This window comes from Schistocerca serialis, chromosome 1, assembly GCF_023864345.2.
Source record: "Schistocerca serialis cubense isolate TAMUIC-IGC-003099 chromosome 1, iqSchSeri2.2, whole genome shotgun sequence".
In the NCBI taxonomy this organism is placed as follows: domain Eukaryota; kingdom Metazoa; phylum Arthropoda; class Insecta; order Orthoptera; family Acrididae; genus Schistocerca; species Schistocerca serialis.
The window spans coordinates 769,752,602-769,778,323 of NC_064638.1; the positions used below are offsets into that span (position 1 = coordinate 769,752,602).

Genomic DNA, 25,722 nt, shown 5'->3' on the forward strand with positions numbered 1-25,722 from the left:
GCAGTTACATGTGGGCTTATTTAGCTATGTTACACACTTGTCAATGATGCTCCAACATCAGCTGATACACCGGTACTGTCTTGCACTTCAGCAATGGAGCAGCTTCTGTCCTCCCCTCTCTGCATTAAGGATAATTCAGTGATTAAAAAGAGATGAAAACAACAACATTATATTGTAATGCGTGAGAAGGCAGTAATCGGACACTTTCTCCTTTCCCCTCCATTTATGACATACATACTCAGCCTTGTAGTGACAAGCACTTAATTTATGACATCTGTTATCCATTAAAGTCAGTAGGTGGAATTATATTGTAAGCATAAAAAAAATAATTGATTATGTGTCTCTGTGTGTGCTACTATTAGTTTAAACATTGAAGTGATATCTAGGGGACAACAAGGTTGGTGACTCTGGAATAGACCATCTTTTCTTATTACAATTTCATTTGTATTTCCAGAGGAAGGAGACACGTGTTGCTTAATTCCTTTCAAATGTATGCTGAGATATTATTAGATGTTGTAACAACACTTGATGGATAAATACACTGTATGATCAACTAAAAGCTGAAACCATGCCATTGCAGCACGAGCAAAATAACAGTGTGAAAGTTTCAGGCAGTGTTGGTTGTGGATTATGCTCTATCTTGGGGCTCAAATTTTCAAATGTAACCATTCCTGGCTTGTCTAGTTCATCTATAACTCAATGAAATATTATGAGATATTTGTGTTAGTGGTTTGGTTGATTTGTAAATCAGTAAAATACTGTTAAAAAGTTTGGATATTTTTCTATTTTTGTTTTGTTTGATATGGAAATGTTTCTTCAATAATCTTCATGGAAAGAAATGCTTCAATTTCAATTAAGTTATTCTACTGCAGTTGTTGCATCAAAGTGGAGGTGGAAAGGAAGAAATAACTATAATGTTAATGTGGGTGGGACATGTAGCTAGACAAATGGATAGTAGATGGGCCAAGGAAGGTATTTGATTGATTCCAAGAGATTCCAGGTGACTGTACTGAAGAAGGGTAGATGACATTAGAAAACATTCAGTAGCAGTATGAATGCAGTTTGCTGAATATAGTAATTCATAGAAAATTGTAGAAAGAGTCCTTTATCTAGAAGTATCAAATGGCTAGTGATAATAAGTTGAATTTAAAATTGGCACTCCAAACTAAGGATGTTGAGAAAATATTGATACATCAATATTTTTGTGAAAAAAATATATAGATAGATATCAGTGACTTTTTTTCACTGATATATGTAAATATTGAAATGGCAATATCGAGTGCCGATATCTTTATTTTATATTATATTTTTTCACAATTTTCGTTAAATATTTGAAGTTGTTCTTTTGAAACTGCAGTAGAGCATAATTTTACTTTCACTCTGTGAAGGAGTCTTACTACTTTTTGACCTTTCATCACATCCAGTCTTTCTGTTTGACTGTGTGAAGCAAGTACAGATGGCACAAAGAAGTAGTCTGGTTGTACTAGGGAGTGGCAGTGTGAATGGAATAACAAGGTATCTGATGTGAGGAAATAGCTCACCAGTTACAATAAAAAACAATTTTTAATGCAAGTAGTGTGCTACTTCTTCACTTGACATTCTTCAAAAACAGTTGCTGAAACTGATAAACATAAATCTAAATGCAAGATTGGTGTTCGCGGTGGGCAGAGACGTGTGAGGGTAAATGCTGAAGTAATCGGCGCTACCAACAGAAACTGCAATGTTTAACTTCACCATGCAATTTTGACACTACAAATGCTATGTCACTGTCGTTTGCAGACATGAAAAATAGGGAAGCTGACATGAAGTTTTCCAGAAAATCTGATATGTGCTGAAACTGAATGATGGACCCATCAGTCACCTTTTATTGTGCCACTTACCTGCAGTTACCATTGTTAGCAAAGTTGTTATCGTCAAGCATAAACATAAATCATTTTCCTTTCAATGCATACTCTAAGGGGGGTAAGCAGGCTGCTAGTTTGTTGATGTACAGAATATATAATAATAAATCAGTTCTTTAATACACAGCTCTAAAACTGGCAATATATTTACAATGTGCAGGCGATATTTCTTTTGGCCGATACATTGATATTTTTTCCATCGATATATTGACATTTTTTCCATCGATATATTGATAATTTTTTTCAATATATCGAGGGCCGATGATTCTTTTTTTAAATATTGATGTTTCAGATCCCGATATTTTAAAAAATATGAACAGTTGTACTCTCAGTACTCTTTTTCAGTTAGTTAAATCTTTATTTATGACTTGTCTTATATTGAGATCTGAACTGAAATTTTGTGATAAAACCTCTTCTTTATATATAAATCAGTGTCTATTAAGTTACGTTATAACTATCTGTAAAAATAAGCTTGTGTCTTGATTTACTCAGGTGTAATGTTACAGAACAGTCCTTGATGTTCTGCATTGCTGACCTACATTCCATCTGGCCATTTGACAAATATAATAAAATTCCTATTAAGGCGGAAGAATATAGCAACCAGATTAGATGTGTGTGTTTTACATCAGTGGACATTCTACTGCACTCCATTGTGTAACAGGCTCTTCTTATTCATGTCTGTTTTATGCTTTTTTACGATTTGATAACTAAACACCTTTTTCCAGGTGTAAAATTATGCCCTATCAGGCCCGTCACCTCTTGATCATGTGAACTTTTCTTCACAGTCTCATGGACCAGCTTTATTGCCACATTCCTCTACTGACTTTAGAGAACCATTTGCAACAAGTATAATCATGGAGAATGGACAGATCTAGTGTGTTGACACTCAGATATTGAGTAACATTATTGTCCCAAGACCTCCTTTATTTGGACATCATTTCTTTACTTATTGTTTAACCAGATCTACTCTTAGTAGAGTGACATTTTTCCTCAGAGTTTGATTTGTTTCTTTCTCAAATTCTTCTGTAAATAGTTAATTATTCTATAAATAATATAATGCAACAGTCTTAAGATGACATCAGAAGTGTGGTTCTTACAAAAGTGTGAATAGGGCAGGGACAAACCATCCCAAACAAGCACACTTCATTTCTACACTGACCCCTTTCAGGAGCATTGCATATATGGAACTATGACCCTAATTGGGCTGCAATTTCCAAGAAATTTGTGTTGTAATCTGTAGGATATCAATCTTGGTATCTTTGTAGGTAAAGTAATAAGTATCAGTAATTACATGCCTTTTATGATATTGTTAAGACATGAGTGTTTAAAAACACATGTTCTAAAAACATCAGATCCATTTATGACCTGCTGTAGTTCAATAGCGAGCAACCATTAGTACTAAAAATAATTTTCAAAGAGAAAACAAGAAAAGAATGTGATAGAATATTATGTTGCACTTTAGCCAGCTAATACACTACTGGCCATTGAAATTGCTACACCACGAAGATGATGTGCTACAGACGCGAAATTTAACTGGCAGGAAGAAGATGCTGTGATATGCAAATGATTAGCTTTTCAGAACATTCACACAAGGTTGGCCCCGGTGGCGACACCTGCAACGTGCTGACATGAGGAAAGTTTCCAACATATTTCTCATACACAAACAGCAGTTGACCGGCGTTGCCTCGTGTGAGGAGGAGAAATGTTTACCATCATGTTTCCAACTTTGATAAAAGTCGGATTGTAGCCTATCGTGATTGCAGTTTATTGTATCACGACATTGCTGCTTGCGTTGGTCGAGATCCAATGACTGGTAGCAGAATGTGGAATCAATGGGTTCAGGAGGGTAATACGGAACGCTGTGCTGGATCCCAATGGCCGTGTATCACTAGCAGTCGAGATGACAGGCATCTTATCCCTGAATCAACAGATGGAGATGTTTGCAAGACAACAACCATCTGCACGAACAGTTCGACGACGTTTGCAGCAGCATGGACTATCAGCTTGGAGACCATGGCTGCGGTTACCCTTGACGCTGCATCACAGACAGGAGCACCTGTGATGGTGTAGTCAATGATGAACCTGGGTGCACAAATGGCAAAACGTCATTTTTTCGTATGAATCCAGGTTCTGTTTACAGCATCATGATGGTCGCATCTGTGTTTGGCGACATCGCGGTGAGCGCACATTGGAAGCTTGTATTCGTCATTACCATACTGGCGTATCACCCGGCGTGATGGTATGGGGTGCCATTGGTTACACATCTCGGTCACCTCTTGTTCGCATTGACGGCACTTTGAACAGTGGACGTTACATTTCAGATGTCTTACGACCCGTGGCTGTACCCTTCATTCGATCCCTGCGAAACCCTACATTTCAGCAGGATATGTAAGGACCAAGCTTCCCACCCCTTTTGCTAGTAATTTTTTTATGTGGTGACTTATGTGCTGTCTTTTTTCTTTGGAGAATTTCTTCTTCTTTTATGTCACTCATGCGTTCCTTCTATCACCCATTTCTTAGTGTTACCAGATTAGCTTAAGTCTTCTCTGATTGTCAACATATCAGGTATGTGCAGGGTTTATACAGTCTCTCCCATAGTTAAAATCAGTATCCTCTTTGTCTATCTGCTTTACTATATGACCATAGAACTCCAGGTGTCATTTCCATATGACATCATTCAGGGGTTCAGTTAGGTGACATACTTCCATATTGGTCCTGATCTTCCACCTGGGTCTTCCTAGATCCTAATATTCTTCTGATAATCATCATTCTCTGAGCTCATGTGTGTTGAGAAGGCCTACGTGATATAGTGTGTGTGTCTGCAGCATAAAGTATCAGTGGCTTAACAACTGTAATGTGGTGATGGATTTTGGCATTTTTGCTAATATTTCTCTTATTATAGAGGTCTGCGATAATCCTATATACCATTTACAATTTAACATTGCACATCGTAGTGCTTGGTGATGAGGTGTTCTCTTTGGAAGCACCCAAGGAAACAAATCGTTTGCTCATGTTTAATGATGGAGCATTTTCTTACTGCCCTCAAATTTTTTCCAGCTTTTCTCTTTTTGTAAATTTTTCTTAAGCGAGTTATTTTATAGCTGTAGAACATTTAAGGGAAGAAATGAGAACTTGTACTACTTGTGAAGGGTACATACTATATTCTTCATTAAGCCAGCAAGAGTAATCATCTCTCAGCAAATGATTCTACATGGTGCTACATGGATTCTGTACTAACTTGTAGAGTTATTAACTGCTGTTTCTCACTTTCCTTCAGTGTAGCAGTATTTGAACACTGTTTTCTTGAAATCACTTATTCCATATAACGGAGTCCTCAGTACTTTGTACGTGACATCTGTTAGTTTATTATAAAATGTGTGGATAATACTTGGCTGACAGTCTTTTTTTCATTCTAGTATATATTTTTGTGCTGTTGTGCTATTAGAATGAGATGGTACTTTGAAAATGTGCCAAAAGAAAATTTTAGCTGTGTCACTACAGCTTTCCAGCATAATTTAGTTTTGATTTGATAACTAATCTTCTGACACATTATTCTACTCTGCACTTTTTCTTCACGCCGACAAAGTAGTTGTTTTCGTTTTGTTGTACTTTGGTACTAGTTGAAATTAAATAATTTTAATTTTAGTGTAGTTTAGTGTTACAAATCATCAGTAAAATTACCCACTTATCTGACGCTTCTGTTATATTAATGTGTACATTCTGTATGATAAATGTTCACAAGAATTAATATACGCTTATCTTCCTGATTTAGAGCACATGATTCATATTTGTTTTCAGATCGCAACCTGAGACTTTATCATACAAGCGAGGGAAAATTTAAATATATACGTTCAATACAAGCAAGAGATGTAGGCTGGAGCATACTAGACACTGCTTTTAGCCCAGACAATAACTACATTGTATATTCCAGTTGGTCAGAATGTTGTGAGTAGCTATCACTTACTTTCCCTTAAATCAAGAAATATTACATTTAAATGAATATGTGGAAAAAAGTGTCATTTTTATTTTGCAGTGCATCTGTGCAAGTTGTATGGAGATTCTGATAATCAAGATGCACTGCCCTTAGGACCACAAGAAAGACGTTTCTGTATTTTTTCTCTCACATTCTCTTGTGATGGACGAGAAATACTTGGTGGAGGAAATGATGGCTACCTTTATGTGTATGACAGAGAGTGCAACCAGAGAGCTCTGAGGGTAATATTGGATAACTGATATAATTCCTTCAAGTTTATGTCCTTTGTGTTACTCTGTTACTTAGAATATAATGAGTAATCATTGTTCTTGCAGATAGAGGGTCATGATAATGATGTAAATACAGTTGCTTTTGCTGATGATACATCACATATTTTGTACAGTGGAGGCGATGATGGGCTCTGTAAGGTAAAATTTTCTATTAACTGTTGTAATTATACATGCAGTAAGTTTCTATGAAGATATTAGGTGAAAATTTCAATTTTTAGGTTTGGGATCGCCGAACTTTAAGTGAACAAAATCCTGTCCCTGTCGGTGTTTTAGCAGGCCATATGGATGGCATTACATATATTGATCCAAGAGGTGATGGTCGGCATTTCATTTCCAACTGCAAAGACCAAAGTATAAAATTGTGGGATGTCCGTGTATTTTCTGGCAAAGATGGTCAGGAGAATACACTTAAGGCTGTGGCTGATCAAAGTTGGGATTACCGATGGCAGAAGGTCCCCAGGAAATGTAAGTTTGACATTTGAAATGTAGGAAAGAAGAAGCCAAAAGAAAAGATACTTTCACTACCTGCCTTCACTTACAAAAACTTTTCACAATACTGTCACATAGTTAATCACACTTTTTGCATTGTAATTTAGATACATTGCACTGAAATATCAGCTTTCTAATCAGTCTTCACTGATGCCACTATTAATTTCAGTAACATTTTTTGTTTCATCACTGTCAGTATTTTCATCACCCTCCTCCCAGAGTTTGTCGTCCTTCCTACCATCTAGCATTGGATATGCAGCAACTATTGACCCCTTTGGTAACAGAATCTGGTGATATATTGTGCCTTTAAGAGGGTATCCTGCCACACATTAGGTGGAATGTTGCCAGATGGAATGAGTGCACGAGACCCTCCTAAATGTCAGTTGGAGTAATGTTTGTGAAGACATTCTTCTTAAAGTGATTTCCCACCTCATTGTTTGTAGTTTCCAACTTCAAATTTCCAGTATCACAGTATGTGAGAATGCAGTTTAAATGAGTACAAAAAAATCTAGCTACTTAAGCTATTGTTAAATGGTAAGATGTTGGAAGCTGAAAGCAGCAAGAATATAATAATAATTGGATTATAAGGTGTTGAAGAATACAGTGACAACTCAGTAGACAGTGAACATATCCTTGTTGAACATTTTCACAAGGGATATTATATTTTAAAAAGTGGTTCTAAGAAAATAGTTTGAGAATAAAAAGGGCTAAAATAGAAATGCCTTGAAACTTCCTGGCAGATTAAAACTGCGTGCCATACCGAGACTCGAACTTGGGACCTTTGCCTTTCGCGGGCAAGTGCTCTACCAATTGATCTACCCAAGCACGACTCACGCCCCGTTCTCACAGCTTTACTTCTGCCAGTATCTCGTCTCCTACCTTCCAAACTTTACAGAAGCTCTCCTGGAGAGGAGAGGTAGGAGACGAGATACTGGCAGAAGTAAAGCTGTGAGAACGGGGCGTGAGTCGTGCTTGGGTAGCTCAGGTGGTAGAGCACTTGCTCGCGAAAGGTAAACATCCCAAGTTCGAGTCTCGGTCCGGCATACAGCTTTAATCTGCCAGGAAGTTTCATACCAGTGCACACTCTGCTGCAGAGTGAAAATCTTGTTCTAGAAATACCTTCTGTTTGAGTGAGCATTGACTAACTGAGAAATGAGTATGTGTGTAATTACAGATTTGGTCCAACAGTTCTATGCATGTGTGAATATCTTACTAAGCAAGTTCTGGGATTTAAAATGTTTTCCTCAGCAGGGAAAGTGATCAGGGGAAGTGTTTACTTGATTGCTTGTGGTGGCTACATTTTACCTACAAGCCATTAATTTTTGGCTGCTTCCGTGTGGTTTCGTGAGATGCAGGAAACTATTTTCGAAGTCAACAAAACCAGTATTTCTGTTGGGGAAACTTTGGAAATTGCGCAGTGTTGATTATTTGTGTGGAAGCTTTACAATCAGGGGGAGATCTTATAAAGTTAAGTTTTTAAATATTTAGCTATAGTTTGATCATGTATTTGTTAGTTGTCAATGTTATGACAAAAAATTACAGTAGTGTTGAAGATAGCAGAATGACACAGGACTATGCCATTTTATACTGCTCCATCACATAACTTCTCGACTGCTGAAATGCATAAAAAGCCTATTAGAAATTTAACCAGTAACTAGCAAGAACAAATAGTGGTTTTTATAACTTTCTGAAATATTTGTTTTCAGACAATGGTGAATATACAAACTTGAAAGAGATTGTTGTGGAATGTAAGTGACAGAAATCTGCCATTGCTTCCATTAGAAAGGGTATGATGGGTTGGCTTAATCCCATTTGTATTCAGTGTACCTCCTACTACTGTTAAGATGGCACTGTTCTGGAAAGAACATGGCGGCAAAAGAGAGCAGGAAGACACTCTGTCGACTTTGTGTTGAATTTGATCGTAAGGTTGGAAAGCTGCTAGTCCAACATATTTTAGACCTGTAATTGCAAGTTTTTGGATTGAAAAGTAGGAACACTCAATGCCTAGAGTATGAGCTGTCTCAGAGAATGGGCATTGATTCATATTTTAATGGTGACAGTTGAATGGCAGAAAAAGACTGCTCGATAGGCTTCTGAAAGTCTGATCCTGAGATAAGTCTACTGCAGCTAGAACAAACCTCTGCAGAACATGTACAGGCTTTTAATAGGCCACAGATATTAAATTTTTCTCTCACTCTGTGAAGAAGTAGTTGAGAACCATAATAATTTGCAAAGACAAATGTGTACTATAGATGAATCGGCTATCACATCAGTTCAGAAACCTCCAAGTATTTTTGCTGAAAGGAGGAGGGTGGGGGGTATAAAGTTGGTGTCACAGTGGGTTCTAAGAGTGAAAGTCATGTGACTATCAAAGTGTGTTCCAGCTCCAGTGGACAGTACATTCCACTAGCATTAATATTTTCTCTAAAGAAGCTGAACCCAATACTCTAAAATGAAGCTCCAGTGGGCACCCTGCATCTGCATGATGAAACTGGTTACATGACTGCAAAATTATTTGTGGAATGGCTGCAACACATCATTTCCTTGGTGAAGTGAATAACGGAAGGAAAAATACTGTTAATACTAGAGGGCCATAGTAGCCATAAGACTATATGAGCCCTTGAATTTGCCAAAGAAAATGCAGTTGTTTTGTTTTGTCTTCTGCTACATTTTATCTACGGGCTTCAGAACCTAGACTTGACATTCTTTGGACCACTTGCTATGTGCCGTAACTAGTAAATTAGGAGGTGGCTGAATAAAATTCCAGGAAGAGTAGTTTTAGTTTATCAAATTGCAAAACATTCCCAGGAAGCATATCTGCTACCAGCAACTCAAATGCCATAGCTGGTTTCCATGTTTCTAGAATATTTTCATTTGATCCAGACATATTTCTAGTTCATTTGTATATACCAAGCAGAGCAGGAGATGAGCTGTCTACTATAACTATCAGTCTACCACATCAACGCATGAGCTTTCTTGCACACATGACAGCAATGGCTCAGTCACAGAATTAGCAGAGGAAGTCCTCTAGGTGACTTCTCCAACTCCTTCCAGTTTAAGTGAGCCTAAGAAATGTAGAACTGGAAAAGGCTGCTGGGAACTGACTTCAATACCAAATCTGCAAATTCTGAAGCAAAATGAGCTCCAGAAAAAGCGGAAAGGTAATTAGAAAATCAAACCGAGGCACTGTGAAGCGAAGTTTACCATGTTTTCACCTCCAGATGAAGTAGCAACATTAGAAGTGATGAAGACACAGCTTGTGTTTATTGTTGATCTATTCCACTGATCAAAAGAAAGGGAATCTTGGCTAAAGTGTATAAACTGGAGCCGTGTTGATTGTGCTGGGCTTTCTAAAAGTACAAAAAAGTTGGTATATGAACAGTGTCAATAATATGATTCTCTAACAGTGTGAACTGAAAATATTGTCCATAAATTGGATACTGCTCAAGTTTTAAATGTAATTTGTAAGATTCTAAGTTTCTAGAAATAATTTGCCATCAGTTTTGGCATGTTTTACTAATGCACATCTTAATTTATTAGGATTACATTTCTAACAGTTAATTAGGATGTAATATATGTTTATGCTATAATTTGTGCTTATGCTAACAATTTAATAGTAAAAATAAATGAACAACCCTGCTAAGAGAAAGTGTGTGTCATTTTGCCTCACAGGGTAGCTCAAAATGACATGCTGACAACATTTTTGAAATAGTGAATGCTTAGTGAAACTGATTATTTTGTACTGAATTGTTTGTGCATATGCTGCTCTAGAAATGGTAGTATAATGTAAAATTACTTTTATATAATTTTAATTGGCATATGAAATGAAATGAAATGATTATATGGCATTGTTGGCCAGGAGGCATAAACGAGCTATGATAGACATATTAACTTTTTCATATGTCGTCGTGGGCCCCTTTCCTGTAAGTTGGGTCACTTGGCCTTCAATGTTACAGGTATGTGAATCTTTCATGATGAAGGCAATCACAATACCAGTGAAATTGAAAATGAGGGCACCGATCGGTATGATGCAGTGATTAAGACTCTCATACAGCAGGAGTGGGTCTTAAATTGGCCAATCAGATTTAAGTTTTTCATACCTACCCCAAATTGGTTAAGGGGATTACTGGAATGGTCCCTTCATACAAGATATTGAGTTTCATTCCCCATACTACTTCTGTGTTAGCTAATTCTTTGTGTCCTGAGTATGTTATTATCTACTGATATTGTGATCAATCTTCCATAAACATAAAACATGCTTTACTGCAACAAATATGACTCCAAGTTCACATACTGGGTGGGTATAATTAAAGTGCAGCTACTCATGGAGGTCCATTGTGGGCTATAGTTATTGTATCGCAGCAAAACATGGTAGATATGCGAATGCATTATTGTGGAACCAATTTATGCAAAAAAAAAGCATAAAAAATTAGTTTCAGTGTTGGCCATCAGGTGCAAATCTGACACTGTAAATCACCTAATCATGTCTACACTGTCCATATTGAACAAATTGTGCAAGTGGCAGTTAATAATAAAATCAATATTTTGCCTTTCTCACTTGTTTGACATTTTCTGCCCATATCCTGTCCCTAACCCATTACATACAGAAACACTTTTATATGTCTTTCTTGCATTCACAGTACCAATTGTCTACCTGCTGTACAGAATTGGAACTAACTTTTTTCCAGTGCAAATCAGTTCCACATTCACACATTAGAATATTTACTAAGTTTCACTGTCATACTGCAATTACAGCTCACACTGAACCTCTTTGAGTAGCTGCACTTTACTTTTAACATCATAAAGCCATGTATTTACAGCATAACATGTCACATGCAGAGTTAATATGGCTTTGGGTTCCTTATTAATCTCAATATAAGTCTAAACACGTTTCTTTCCTTGTGTTTCTGTTGAAATTAGTGTATGTCATCCTGATGATCTTAGGGTCTAAGCTGACCCATATAGAAAAATAAAAAAGGGGAGGAAACATTTAAAACTCTTTGACAAACAAATATTCAATGTTAGACCATAAGCATGGATTGGACAAGGTTGGGGAAAGAGATATTCTGTGGCCTCTTTGAAGGAAACAACATTAAATTTGCATGAAATGTCAACCATGGAGTCTTAAATCAAGTTGGTGAGATGAATATTTCAACCCTGTTCCTCCCAAATGTGAGTTCATTGTCTTGATGCCTGTGCCACCTTACTATAGTAGTGTGCAATGGCAAGGAGCAGTATCCCATGTGATGCTTCAGCCAATGCCATCGTTCTGCCTATAGCACACACTTCGGGGTGTACTAAGAACTTTTAGCATTAATTTTCATGTTAGTTTAGTTGTCATGAGGTTAATGTACTGCTGTAGTGTTCATTATGGGTGACATAAAGCAAATATGACAAGTTCCCCTTGATTCAAATTGGAATTTATCTTTTTTGGTCCTCATGATTTTCACTCAGTTATAATTGAGCGTGAGGACATTTTCATCCTGTTCATAGCAGTCATTCTTTGTGACTAATGTACAAATTCTAAAGTAAAATGTTTTACAAATGTGTAGAAATGAAATATTATCTCCAACTCGGAAAGTAATTTACAAGCAGTATTTCCTAAGAACAGGAATAAATGAATTCTTAATTGAAAACCTACTAGAAACCGGCAGGGGAGATACACAGTGGTTTAAAGTTCTCTATGCAGTACTCAGTAGACTCACCTATGACTTGTTTCATTGTCATTGGGAATGAAAATATCACTAGAAATTGTAAAATCATAAAGTTAAATGGTAGGTCTTGTAAAGCGACATTTGAGATAAAAACTATTTCATCCTTTCTCCATCTTGATACAATTACTTCATCCAACAGCTTACTTAAGCACACTGTTGCACTGTTCACAATTTAGGCTGTTTGCAGCTCCATAGTAAATGCAAGTCAGTGGTACCAGTCGATCTGGATTTTGTAGTTATAGTTCCTTTAGAAAGTTTTGTGGAATTCTGTTTGCTCTGTTTAAGTAAACTAGGGTGTGAATATCATCTAGACTATCACTAAGCAGCATAACAATCATAACTGCTGTGAATTCGGTATTAATATTGATTGTTGTTGGTTATTTATGTTACTCCCTTCCCAACCCCATGTCCATGAGTGTTGAGGGCACCTAATCCGCACAGTATTTTTTTCCAGCTAGAAAAGTCATTTAAGTCTACCACATTTGTTTGAGTTTGCTCTAAGAATTTTGCTGCTATGCTTATTTTTACACAACAGTTCGCGCATGTCTAGGCATGGATGGGAATGCCGTTGTTGACGAGTCCAAGCGACAATTGCAATATGCTTTCCTCTTGAAGGAAGCGTATATAATGCAAATTATGTCTCTCGCTTGCGTATGCAGAATTTATCACTTACCACCATCGTAAGTGATGAAAACTCACAACAGATGAAATAGAAATTCACTAAACAACTCGCTGCAATCACTTTTAATGCTCACATTAGCTACGGCATTCAGAGCAGAGTGCCCAGAACTCTCCTGAATGCTCATTGGCTGTCGGAGAATGCATGAAGTAGATGTGCAGAACAAACCTAAACTTGACACAGTTTGTTACTTCAACTGTACTCACTGTAAATATGCACATTGAGTTGCAGACAGGCACAATGAAAAAACTGTTACACATTGAACTTGCGGCTAAAGCCTTCTTCAGAAAAGAAAACCCGCTGCCATTCACATAAGCAAGCACACATCACACACACGTGACTGCCACCTCCCGCTGCCCTAGCTAGAATGCCAGAGTGGTTGGAGATGGGGTTGTGTATGCATGAGGTGTGCTTGGTTGTGTAAATGTGCTGTTTGTCTTTTTTTTCTTTTAGTGTTTAGAAAAAAGCTCAATGTGTAACAGTCTTTTTGTTGTGCCTGTCTGCAGCTGTGTGTGTCACATTTATGGTGAGTACCCATAGTGTTGTTGATATTCCAACCTGCACTTTCCATTGTTTAATTTGATATATAGTAATGTGTTTGATATTGACAAGTGTAATAAACTAAAGATACAACACATATTTTCCTTTCTGTTCTTAGTGCTCAATCCAAAGAAACCTTTGGCTGGTGATACGTCTATAATGACCTACAGGGGTCATACCGTCTTGCAGACATTAGTAAGATGTCATTTTTCTCCTGCTTTTACAACAGGCCAGCGATACATATACACAGGCTGTGCTGCAGGCAGAATAATCAGTAAGTTGGCTTCTTAGTTTGTTCAATGTAAACTTTTATTAATACATTTACATTATGATCAAAGATTAAATAAAATGTTCCCAAATCACAAAACTTGTACTGCTTGTTTATAATGAACAGTGTTACTTACCATGCAACCAAGCCCCAGTCCCCTCTCATAGGCCAGCCAGCCTACACTCATGTTGTGTGTTTTTGAAAAAGCATGGATTGTTGATCCCTTCTGTAGTTGTTAGTCATAAACGAACACTGTGATGGACCAGGATTAAGCTCTTTGCTTGTTTCAAGTTAAGAAAGAAAAAGAGCTACACGCAAGGTGTAGATATGCTCTGGGACAACTGGGAAAAACCGGATGATTTTGTAGGGTTCTAGGAATTTTTCTTTATTTTAGTTTTCAGTTAAATTTCTGTAATTTTAACTGATAAGAACTGATACTCTAACAAAGAATGTGACTTAAGTCCACTATTGCAGAATAATACTGCAGCAATAAAACATAAATGACAGAATAACACCAAAATAATCCTTGAGTTGCAAAGAAAATGCACTGTTAAAAACAACAAAACACAATGCACATACAAGCATCTGTCAATAACAAAATGAGTCATAGGCTTTAGGACAAAAACTTTGCAATACTTCAGAGCAACAAACTGCTTTTGATGAATGTGACATCACAACTGTTTACATTTGTAACAGATCACCGGAAAATATTGTGAGTGGTGGTTTGAGAACCATTACTTCCAAGTATATTTCCTTTTCCACATGGTGGATTATATTACGTGTAAGATTGTGCGATGAGTTCTTAAAACTTAACACTTTGAGCACCAGCCAGTTACAAAAATTTCAGATTCAGAAGACTAGCCATTTATGCCATTTTTAATTTTACTGACACATGTATGTTTGATACATCTTTATGGTAATACATGCTAAAAAAGTCTCAGCTGAAGATTGTATTGTATGGAACTGGGGACCTAGAAACTGCGGAGAGGCTTTGTCCCTGCATTGGTACACGACCCCACAACAGGCTACAGCAGTCCACTCACCCCACCGTCGCCCCACACTGAACCCAGGGTTATTGTGTGGTTCAGCCCCCAGTGGACCCCACCCCAGAAATGTCTCACACCAGACGAATGTAACCCCAATGTTTGCATGGTAGAGTAATTATGGTGTATTAATACATGGAGAAAGTGTTTGCGCAGCAATTGCTGAAATAGTGTAACTGAGGCGGAATAAGGGAAACCAGCCCACATTTGCTGAGGCAAATGGAAAACATCCTTAAAAACCATTCACAGACTGGCTGGCACACCGGACCTCGACACTGATCCACCAGGTGGATTCGTGCCAGGGACCGGCATGCCTTCCCGCCCGGAAAGCAGTGCGTTTGACTGCATGGCTAACCAGCTTCAAGATTAGTTTTTCATATTTCTTTTTGTTCTTTCATAGATTACATACTATGCAACAATGATGGCAAAAAGTATAATTATCCTTAAAAAATCTAGGGAGTTCTTGAGCAGCTCATACATAATGGGCTTTTCTATGGAAAAGCCAAATTGCTCGACGAAACATGTCTTTAGCCAGGTAACTCGTGAAATGTTTGGTGTGCAGTAGTGAAATTTATAATTGTGCTTGTCAGAAATATTCAGCTGCTGCAATTTAAGCTTTGCTCATAGGATCCTGCCTAACCACAAGCTTGGAAAATAAAACAGCAAAAAATTTGTGACGAAAATATATATGTAAAAGCTTAGCTTTCCTTGACGAAAAAGTCATCTGCTAGTCATATTTCACAATGCAAGAATACATATTATCGTGCTATATTTTTCCAAATTTGAAGTTCACTGCCAGGCCACTTGGAGCACTACTATGGTCTCTGTTTCTGTGTCATAGCATGAGCGCACCACACTTCTTATATTTTGGTGTTCTATGTTTGGAAACTACGCTGCTGTATTTGGTCAATTTGTATTTATACTCTTGTAATACCAAAATATGCAGTGTGCATGTTGATATGCCATTAAAGATCTTTCCAAAATATGTTACTTTCTGCTGGGAGTGCCGGAAAGTTGGTGTATAAAAGCTTTACCATTCAAAGGATTGATACGTTTTGCAGCTCAGAGAGAAAATAGACTGTCACTTAAAACAGAAAAAATGTACTTTCACCTGACATATAGTGTATTTTCACACAGAAAACAAATGCATTTTCACACAGAAAAAAGTATATTTTTAACCAGGAAAAATCCAGCATATTTATTTATTCATTTTTAGTCTACATATACATCTTTTACACACAAAGCAAAGCAAAGTGCCCAGAGCATTTGATAACAGGTATAGTAGAATTGCTTTCTGAGGTCGGCAACATTGTAAATAGGTAGCTAGAGCCTGATCTTTATCAGTATCCCACGCAGCTGTATTTTGAACAGCCTGCACCTAAAACTGCCATGTTATAGTGTCCACAGTATCACATAACAACTATGTTAACTAGCAGAGAAATGTGCATGTTTCTTTGTTCTAAGATGTCCAGCCCCTTGGCTGAGTCCTATGTTGACGTATACCCTGTAGAGACCATTCAGTTGACAGCTGTTTGTCATAGGACTAGAGCATGACTTACGAGCTCATGGATATGTCATTGCATTCATGTGCAAGTGTGAGCTTATTTTGCACATTTTAAATGCGAACATTTATGGTTAGGCTTTACCGTGACTGCTATTGACATTAAATTAAACAACAAGCTTACTGTTACCAATCACTGTTTATTTATCTCCACAACACGTTTCAAAGGTTTAAACCTCCCTCATCAGGTGGATTTACATTTGTTAGTATGACATGTCTGTGTGATAAGTTACAATTTTTTGGAGGAACTTGTGGCACTGTCTAGTGGGAGAAACAAAACACTATTTCAGAACATGGTTTAGGTTTTCTTTTGACATAAAACTAAACACATGTATAACGATTAAAAGGAAACCCAAAATCATGTTCTAAAATAGTGTTTTGTTTCTCCCACTAGACAGTGCCACAAGTTCCTCCAAAAATCATAACACAACACACAGACACACATCATACTAACGAATGTAAATCCACCTGATGGTGGAGGTTTAAATCTTTGAAATACATCGTGGAGATAAATTAGCTGTGACTGGTAACAGGAAACTTGGTGTTTCATTTCATTTAATTACTGTGCACACTTATTTTTACACACATTCTGTTTGCAATTTTTGCTACACCAGATGTTACACAATAGCAGTAACTTAAAATTGGTTACTTATTAATATTCTTATACAGGTAAAAAGCTGTTTTTAACTATTATTGGTAAAATAGTTCATGTGGATACAGTTCACTATGAAATAGCATTTCTTACATAAATTCACATTTTCAAATTTTGAAGCAGAATTCACATCTATATTCATATCTGTCACAAAGGCAAATTTTTCAGGTCTGTGCTAATTAGGTATGTTCTTAATTTTCTTTTGAATTTATAGGTAGACTCAGTTTCTTGCTCTATTTGTAATGGGAACTTGGGGAAGAGTTTTGTGCTTAGAATATAGAATGTTAGTCTACACCCTAGACAAGGAGCAATGTTGATATGGATGTAATTCTTCTCTGTTTTGGTGTAATGGTATAAATAAAAATTAAACTAACACTGACAACAAAGTAATGTGCAAATATTTAACTGTGAGGGCCAAAGTTACTTTGAGTCCTCTGCAAATGTTAAGTTACCTACTTCATTGTGAACTGCTAACTTTTAATAAAGAAATACCTCATTTTCTTTAGCTGTGTACCCACATAAGAGGCTTAACAAATGCAGCAAGAAAGAATTAGCAAATGCAGCAAGAAAGAGATTGCTAATCACCTGACCAGTTGACATCAGCTCTTTTATCTCTGAGGCTGAAGATGTGGAGTATCACTGGAAAAAAATAAAGACTGCTGTACAGTTAACTTCAGGCGGGTATATGCAGAGGAAGATTTTAAGGAATGGGAAAAATATATGGTGGTTACATAGCTATGCTAGAAAATTGCTGTGAAAATGAAGAGCACTTTTACAAATTTAAATGAAGCCAAAGCCCTGTTGACAAACAAAAACCAAACGAATAAAACCAAATGAGCGTAAGGATAGTAGTGCAAGAAGCAATCAGTAAATTTAAAAATAAAATTCATAACGGTGTACATGGAGGACAACAGAGAGAAGGATCGATACTAAATTTTGTCTTATGAAGTTGTTTCACTGGCCCAATACTTTCAGTCATTGCACAGATATTGAAATGACATACTTTATATATGTGATTTCAGAATAGAAAGTCAACTAAAATTGTACGACAGAATGATGATTATGATTGGACCTGATGGAATATATGACAGATTCTGTGTAGTGTTCTGAATAGATTGGTACTCTTGTAGCAGCGCTGGAGCGATTAAGTGTTCCAAGCAATTGAAAAAGTGGTGCAGGTCAGTCCCATTTCCAAGAGAGAGTCATTTGACAGATACACTTTACTCTAAACTTAGTGTTGTGCAACAGATTGATATTAGTTATGGAACATATTTTCTGATTATGTGCTATGACTCTTTCGGTGACTGAAGTTCTCCTTGGTAAGAATCAACTTGGGTTTTGCAGAGAGCAGTCTGTGTAATTCAACTTGACATGAGCTGAGAAGGCTGTAGACAGCAGTATTTGGGCTGATGCCATGATTTGGAATGTGCTTTATACCATGTTGCTGTGCTAGTAAGTGTTAAATAGTTGCAGTGTTAAATATGACGTCGCAGATTATCAAACCAGCATTGTATTTGGGTTGAACAATGAAAGACTGGAAATGGTAAACTGTTTAAGTGCCAAATCTCACAGTTATCAAAAGAACCAAAAAGCAATGTATCTCTTTTTGTATGTAACCTATTTATATTCAAAAAAGTGTGAAGGTATTCTGAAACCATGGAGTTATGTTACTCACCTTATAACTACAAAAACTAATGAGACAAATTAGAAAATGAACAGTATTAAGAATGTTCTGAGTGCTGTACCAGAAAACTTAACTGGTTGCAAGTGCCAATAGGAAAGTTTTTGTTTGAAGTGTCATTAATGCAGAGTCACTGTGTTTTACTTGTGACAAAACAAGTTGAGAAATAAGTTAATATTTTAACTGGTTGGACTGATGTCAAAAAAAGCCATTTCTTACTTCTTGTACTTTTTTTGCAAGAGAATAGTGAAATTAAATTCAAGAAAAAACTCTCAACATAAACTTCTGTTTCTTTCAGAACTCCATTCTTAGGATCAGATGTTTACTGTAAAACTCCCTGTGCTATTTAGGAAGAAATGGCAACATCATCAACAGATCTTTCTGTTTTTCATTGAGAAATGTGGCTGGTCTTTCACATGAAGTACAGCATGGCATACGTCAACCATGACTTTTTCTCTTTTGACTACATTGACATTTGTCCATTCACCTGTTCCAGGGAGAGAATTTTAAATAGCTATTTGAGATGAGTGAGTATGAAACACATTAATCATTCATTTGGAAATCTCACATGCCTGCACAGCAACAATTTTTCGGCATCTTCAAGGTAAAAGAAGTTAGCTATATACATTGGAATTACGAGGCATGTTTTTTAAGTAAGTTCTGTTTGAACATAAGAATACAATGAAAGGTTATTTCAAAAAAGTAAATTTATTTTCAGAAAGTACATACTTCACTCTATTTTTCGACATAGTTGCCAAATTTGTTGAAACACTTGTCATACCTCTCAACCAATTTTAAAATACCCTCTTCATAAAAACTTGCTGCCTGCCCCGATAACCAAGAGTTCACTGCCGTTTTCGCGTTGTTGTCGTCATTGTAACGGTTGCCACTTAGGTGTTGTTTGAGATGGAGGAACAGATGGTAAACGCTCAGCACAAGCTCAGGACTGTAGGGTGGGTGGTCTAAAACTTCTCAGACAAAACTGTCCAATAAAGTGCGGGTCTGACCTGCAGTGTGAGGTCTTGCATTGTCATGGAGAAGAACAATTCCCTTTGTCAGCATGCCACGTCTTTTGTTTTGAATCGCTCTGCATTGCTTTCTCAGGGTTTGGCAGTATGCTTTTGTATTGATGGTGGTTTCTCATTGCATGAAGTCGACCAACAAAACGCCATGCCCATCCCAAAACACCAACGCCATGATTTTGTGCTGGGGCAGAGTCTTCTTTGGCTTTCACCTTTACAGGCGAGTATGTGTGTCTCCATTCCATGCTCTGTTGCTTCGATTCAGGCATGATATGCGAAACCCTTGTTTCGTCTCCAGTTATGATCTGACTCGAGAAGCCATCACCTTCTTCGTGATACCAAGTCAAGAACTTCATTGCACACTCTGTTAGGAGTTTTGGGACCCAACGGGAGCACAGTTTCCTAAACTTCAGGTGTTCAGAAACAATGTTGTAAAGCACTAATCTCGACACATCAGGAAATTCGTTTGAGAGACCTGTTATTGTGAAGTGCCTGTTCTCATGAATGCTTGCTTCAACTGAAGCCACCAAATTGTCAGTAATCAAAGAAGGGCGACCAGAGCGCTCCTCATCCTGGACATTGTCATGGCCATCTTTGAATTCTCGTACCCACTTACGCATTTTGCTTTCGTTCATAACAGTATCACCATACACTTTGTAAATCTATCGATGAATTTCGGCAGCAGACAGGTTCCTTGGTGACAAAAACCTTATCACTGAGCGAACCTCACATACGGCGGGCAAGTTGATAGTCTTAAACATTTTGAAAGTGCAGAAAGAGCCTTATAGGTTAGCTACAGATCTGAAACCGAGCACAGTTGTTCCCGAGGCATGCCGGTACACGACGCACGTGCTCGTTGTGGTATGTGCGTGAACTCCCTAGTGTCTACAACAAAACGGGCCTTACTTAAGAAACGCGCCTCGTACGTGGAATGGGTTCATAGCTTTAGCAGCTTAGCAGTTCTGCGTAAATCTTGCAGAACAAAGGCCGGCCTTATGTTTCTTTATTTCACTGTAATTGCACAAGCTCTGCTGTTGCTCAAAAAGCTGTGCTCATTCAGGAAAAACCTTTGTGTTCTCTCTCCAAACCATCCCAGGCTAAGAGAAGAGACCTTGGCACGTGGCACTTGGAGCTCTGAAGGGAAGCACTGCTTGGCACAAAGATCCTCCACCAACTAATAATTAATGTTGGAAACATTTTCTCCATGATCTTACATTTAGAGCAAGTCTAGGGACAGGCAACAGGTTACTGAAAACACAACAACACTGAAAACACATGGTACTTACTCAATTCCTAGGTAATAGAGCTCAACGCATTACAAAAATAACTTGTTAGATATGAAACTAGCTTTGGGCACATCCAAAGGGTGTCTTTCAGGACTAATACTGTTCATTAAGTCTGTGAAGAACCTGGTGGATAATGTTGGAAACTGCATGAAACTCTTTAAATGTTTCTGCAGTAAGTGGGAAAGTCACAATGTCAGAAAATTTTTACAAAATGTAGGAAGATGGCAGAAGATCAACTATTAACATGTAAACTGACAATTGATGCTTAATATGACAGATGTAACATATAGATGCACATCAGGAAGGAAAGACCCATTATTGTGTGATTGCAGAGTTGGCAAGTTATCATAAGAAACAGTCACTACCATTCTACCAGGTGTTTATAATTAAACTGATGGTGTTCCAAGTGCAGCAGTGTAGGCTGTATATATAGCAGGATGCTGAAACAGCATAGGTATCTTCATTTATAGGTGCGCTCGCTGAGAGTAGTGCTGGAAGAAAAGAAAGGAAATAGAAGTTCCGCATTCAGCCACCAGTGCTGCGAACAGTGAGAATGTGAAATGTGTCCTGTTTTGACATCAGTAGGCTGTATATTGCTTGGTGACACATTTTGGTTTCTTTTGTAAAATAACTGTTGGTGTAAAGGGTTAAGAAGATTGAATTTTCCCGTATGAAACGCAATGGCTATTTGTGAAGAAAGAGGTGCCCTGCTGGTACAGTTGTTTTATCAGGATGGCAGCAATAGCAGTGCTGCGTTGCAGGAATATCGCTGATAGAAACTGCTGCAAAGAGGTCCCTTTTCAATAAATGCTCTAAAGAATATGATCAAGGTATTTGAAGAAACAGACACATTATATGATACAGCAGGGAGGAGGATGCAGCCCATTTCCATGGCAGTTGATGAAGTTGCTGCAGCTATAGCCGACCGTGCAGCAGGTGCCTTAAATTTTTGCAGCACTTGTCTCAAATTTTACAGCCAGTGCTTCAACTGTGTCACAGGAACTCTCTCACCCCCCCCCCCCCCTCACCCCCACCCCCGTCAAAAGTTCAAATGATTTTTGCAGCACATTTTACATGGTATTCCTATAAGATTCAGAATGTGCACCAAATGAAGCCCTAAGATAGGCTACAATGCTGTGACTTTGCCCTTTGTATTTTGGCATGCATGGAAATTGATGACATGGCTGGGGAATATTCATTTTACAGATGAGGCACATTTTGCTGTGCATGGTGCTATGGTGCTGTGAATGCTTAGAATTGTCGCATATGGGGCTATACTCTGCCATATGTTGGGCAGAAAGATCCACTGCACTCAGCTTGTGACTGTGCTGTGGTTTCATGAGCTCCTTCATTCCCAATTCATTGTTCTTTGAGGAAATGACACATTGTGGGCCTGTTAGGTATACAGTGAAATCTGCACATTATAAGGACCTCCTTGTATAACACATGATTCCATCTTTTCCAGAATGGAAATGTGTCCACACTACTAATTTCATGTAAGATTTGGTGACACCGCACATCACTTGCAGGAGAAAGATTTGCTTCAAGATACCTGCAATAATGACTGTATCATCCCAAGGCAGATTGAAGATGTGTGGCCTTCAGTTCACCTGATGTAAATCCATGTGACTTATGGTTGTGGGGATATCTGAAAGGTTGTGTCCATCAGGGATGTATCCAGACTGTTTCTGATCCAAAGAATAGCATACAATGACATATTGCTGTGGTTACACCAGGTACGCCATGAGCAATTGTCGACCATGCCTTGTTGCGGATGTAGCACATTGTTGAGTCAGGAGACCATATTGAACACATTTCATCTTCTTACCATACCCTAATAAATGTACCATAACCATCGTTATCATGTGTTTGATGGTTCCTCCCCTTCTTGCTGCTTCCACGTCACATTCCCAGTAGGTACTGGGAAATGAAGAAGCTTGCACAGGATAGAGTAGCATGGAGAGCTGCACCAAACCAGTCTCAGGACTGAAGACCACAACAACAACATGCAATTCTTACAGTAGTTATAACCTTAGTATCTACACGATTTAATTGATTTAAAAAGCACTTCAATAATCAGACTACTTTTTAATGGCAATAATGAATGCTGTTAGATCAATGTATGGAGGGTGGCTGGAAATCAATTGGCAGTATGAAGAGAAATTGTTAACCCAGTAAAAACAAAAACAAACATATAACAAAGAATCAGCAAAATTTTTTTTTCCTGGACTGTGAAGATTGAAGTAGTAGATATATACCTATGCTGCTTGTTGGCAACATGTAATACATATTGTTTTGTTGTCTTTACAGTTTATGATGTGCTGACGGGCCGTATTGAGAGCAAGCTTGCTGGTCACCGTGGCTGTGTGCGTGACGTTTCTTGGCACCCATATCGGCAGGAAATTATGAGCACTTCAGTATGTATCCCCAGTTTGTAGCAATATCAGTACAATATACTTCTGCAACTACATACATACTCCACAAGCCACATTATAGTGCATAGTACATGGTGCCTTGTACCACTACTTCAGCTTGTTATGGTGGTGTGATATGCACACTTTTGAAAAAAATAAAAAAATAAAGTAAAAAACATTATTGTTAATCAAGTCCTATGCTCTACACTGGAAAAAAAAACCCACATTGCAAGCATAAAATATTGCTGATCCCTTAGATAAATGAATTCAAAAAAACTGGATTACTAGGGACCATATGTCAATCACACCAATCAGCTTTCTATTAAAAAATGTGAGTTAAAGTGGAAAGATTACATTCATGCGTGGAGAAGATTAATTAACGTGTATTATACAATTCATGTTTTTACCTCATACAATATTACAGGAAGATGATGATGATTGGTTTGTGGGGCGCTCAACTGCAGGTTCATCAGCGCCCGTACAAAGTCCCAATTTTTACGCAGTTCAATTTTTTTTCCCCACAATCCAATCTAGCCACTGTCACAAATGATGATGAGGACAACACAAACACCCAGTCCCTGGGCAGAGAAAGTCCCCAACCAGACCAGGAACTGAACTCGGGACCCCGTGATCCAGAGGCAGCAATGCTAGCCACTAGACCACGAGCTGCAGACTTACAGGAAGATGTTATGAGCTTTGGTCTTGCATTGCCATCTTCAAAACCCATAAATTGTAGGTAGTCAGTGGTGAACAAAATGTGCACAGCATTATAGCTTACAGTTTCTAAACTTGCTAAATGTGTGTCCAAAACAGCTTAAAGTGTGCTAGTGTGATTGTTTCTAGAAGAAATAAATAGAACTGTACAGTGTATGAATGGAATTTTTGATGTGTACATACACATGGCTTTAAGAAGACAGAATTATTTTACTGTTGTGTACAGGTGTACATTCCAATAAAAATAAGTGTGCTTAAATTTGTTATGATAAAAAATTTTCTGGAGACCCTTCCCCCTCACATCTGAACTGTACCAATCACTCTTATACACTGATGGGAAAAAAATCGCATCATCAAGGAGTAGTCATGCCACATAAGTGAAAGTTGGTAGGTGTATTTCTACATCTGAAAGATGACATCTGTTCAAATTTCACGCTAGTTGCATAAGAGTGGTGCTAGCAGTGCCACTATGAAGGTACAAATTGGGTTTGCTTTAAATGCGCGTTGTAACCATCATGAGCGCTAGTTACTGTAGAGATTGGATGCGGTGAATTGATGTTAGTCAAGAATGCCTTTAAGGCAACAAAGATGCCATTATCAGCAACTTACTGAGTTTCAATGAGGTCATGTAATAGGGCTGTGAGAAGCTGAATGTTGCTTCTGTGATACTGCAGGAAGACTTGGTAGGAATGAAGGCATTGTACATGATTGCTGGCAGTGGTGGTCATGGGAATGTATGGTCACAAGAAGACTGGGCTGCAGATAACCATGTGGCGCTACCAAGAGGGAAGACCATTTTGTTCAGTGTATGGCTCTGGCGTGTTGTACTGCATTTACAGCAGCAATTTGAGCAAGAATTGGCACCACAGTGACACAGCGAACTGCTACGAATTAGCTACTTAAAGGACACATCAGATCCAGACACCCTGTAATATGCATTCAACTTACCCCAAACTACCACCACCACCACCACCACCACCACCACCACCAAATGTGACTTCAGCAGTGTTAAGTGGGAGCTCATTCAAGGGCAGAGTGGTAGTCTGTTGTTTTTCTGGTGAAATCTGGATCTACCTCAGAGCCAGTGATAGCTGTACATTGGTTAGGAGGAGGCCATTTGTGGGCCAACAGCCGACATGACTGCATGCTGGACACAGGGGACCAAAATCTGGAATTAGAGTCTGACATGTGATTTCGTATGACAGCAGGAGCACATCTTGGTTGACCCACACACTCTGACTGCGAATTTGTATGTCGTCTGGTGACTCAATCTGTTGTGAAGCCATTCAAGAACAGTATCATAGTGGGTGTTTCCCAAGTGGATAATGCTTGCCCACATACTGCTGTTGTAACCCAAAATGCTGTACAGAGTGTTGATATTTTACCTTGGCCTGCTCAATCAGCAGATCTGTCTCCAATTGAACACGTATGGCCCATCATCAAACAACAACTCCATCATCATCCACAAGCATAATTAACCATCCCTGTATTGACT

At 38.1% G+C, this 25,722-nt stretch overlaps 1 protein-coding gene across 4 annotated transcripts in view; it reads left to right on the forward strand.

The window, feature by feature from the left end:
* LOC126482852 (DDB1- and CUL4-associated factor 11) overlaps positions 1–25,722 on the forward strand; it is a 134,189-nt gene that overhangs the window by 98,059 nt on the left and 10,408 nt on the right. For all 4 annotated transcript variants that reach the window (XM_050106570.1, XM_050106571.1, XM_050106568.1 and 1 more), the window contains 6 exons: positions 5,700–5,846; positions 5,935–6,116; positions 6,210–6,302; positions 6,383–6,629; positions 13,705–13,860; positions 23,410–23,516. In XM_050106570.1, coding sequence (XP_049962527.1) covers positions 5,700–5,846; positions 5,935–6,116; positions 6,210–6,302; positions 6,383–6,629; positions 13,705–13,860; positions 23,410–23,516 — 932 coding nt within the window. The remainder of the gene's footprint in view (positions 1–5,699; positions 5,847–5,934; positions 6,117–6,209; positions 6,303–6,382; positions 6,630–13,704; positions 13,861–23,409; positions 23,517–25,722) is intronic.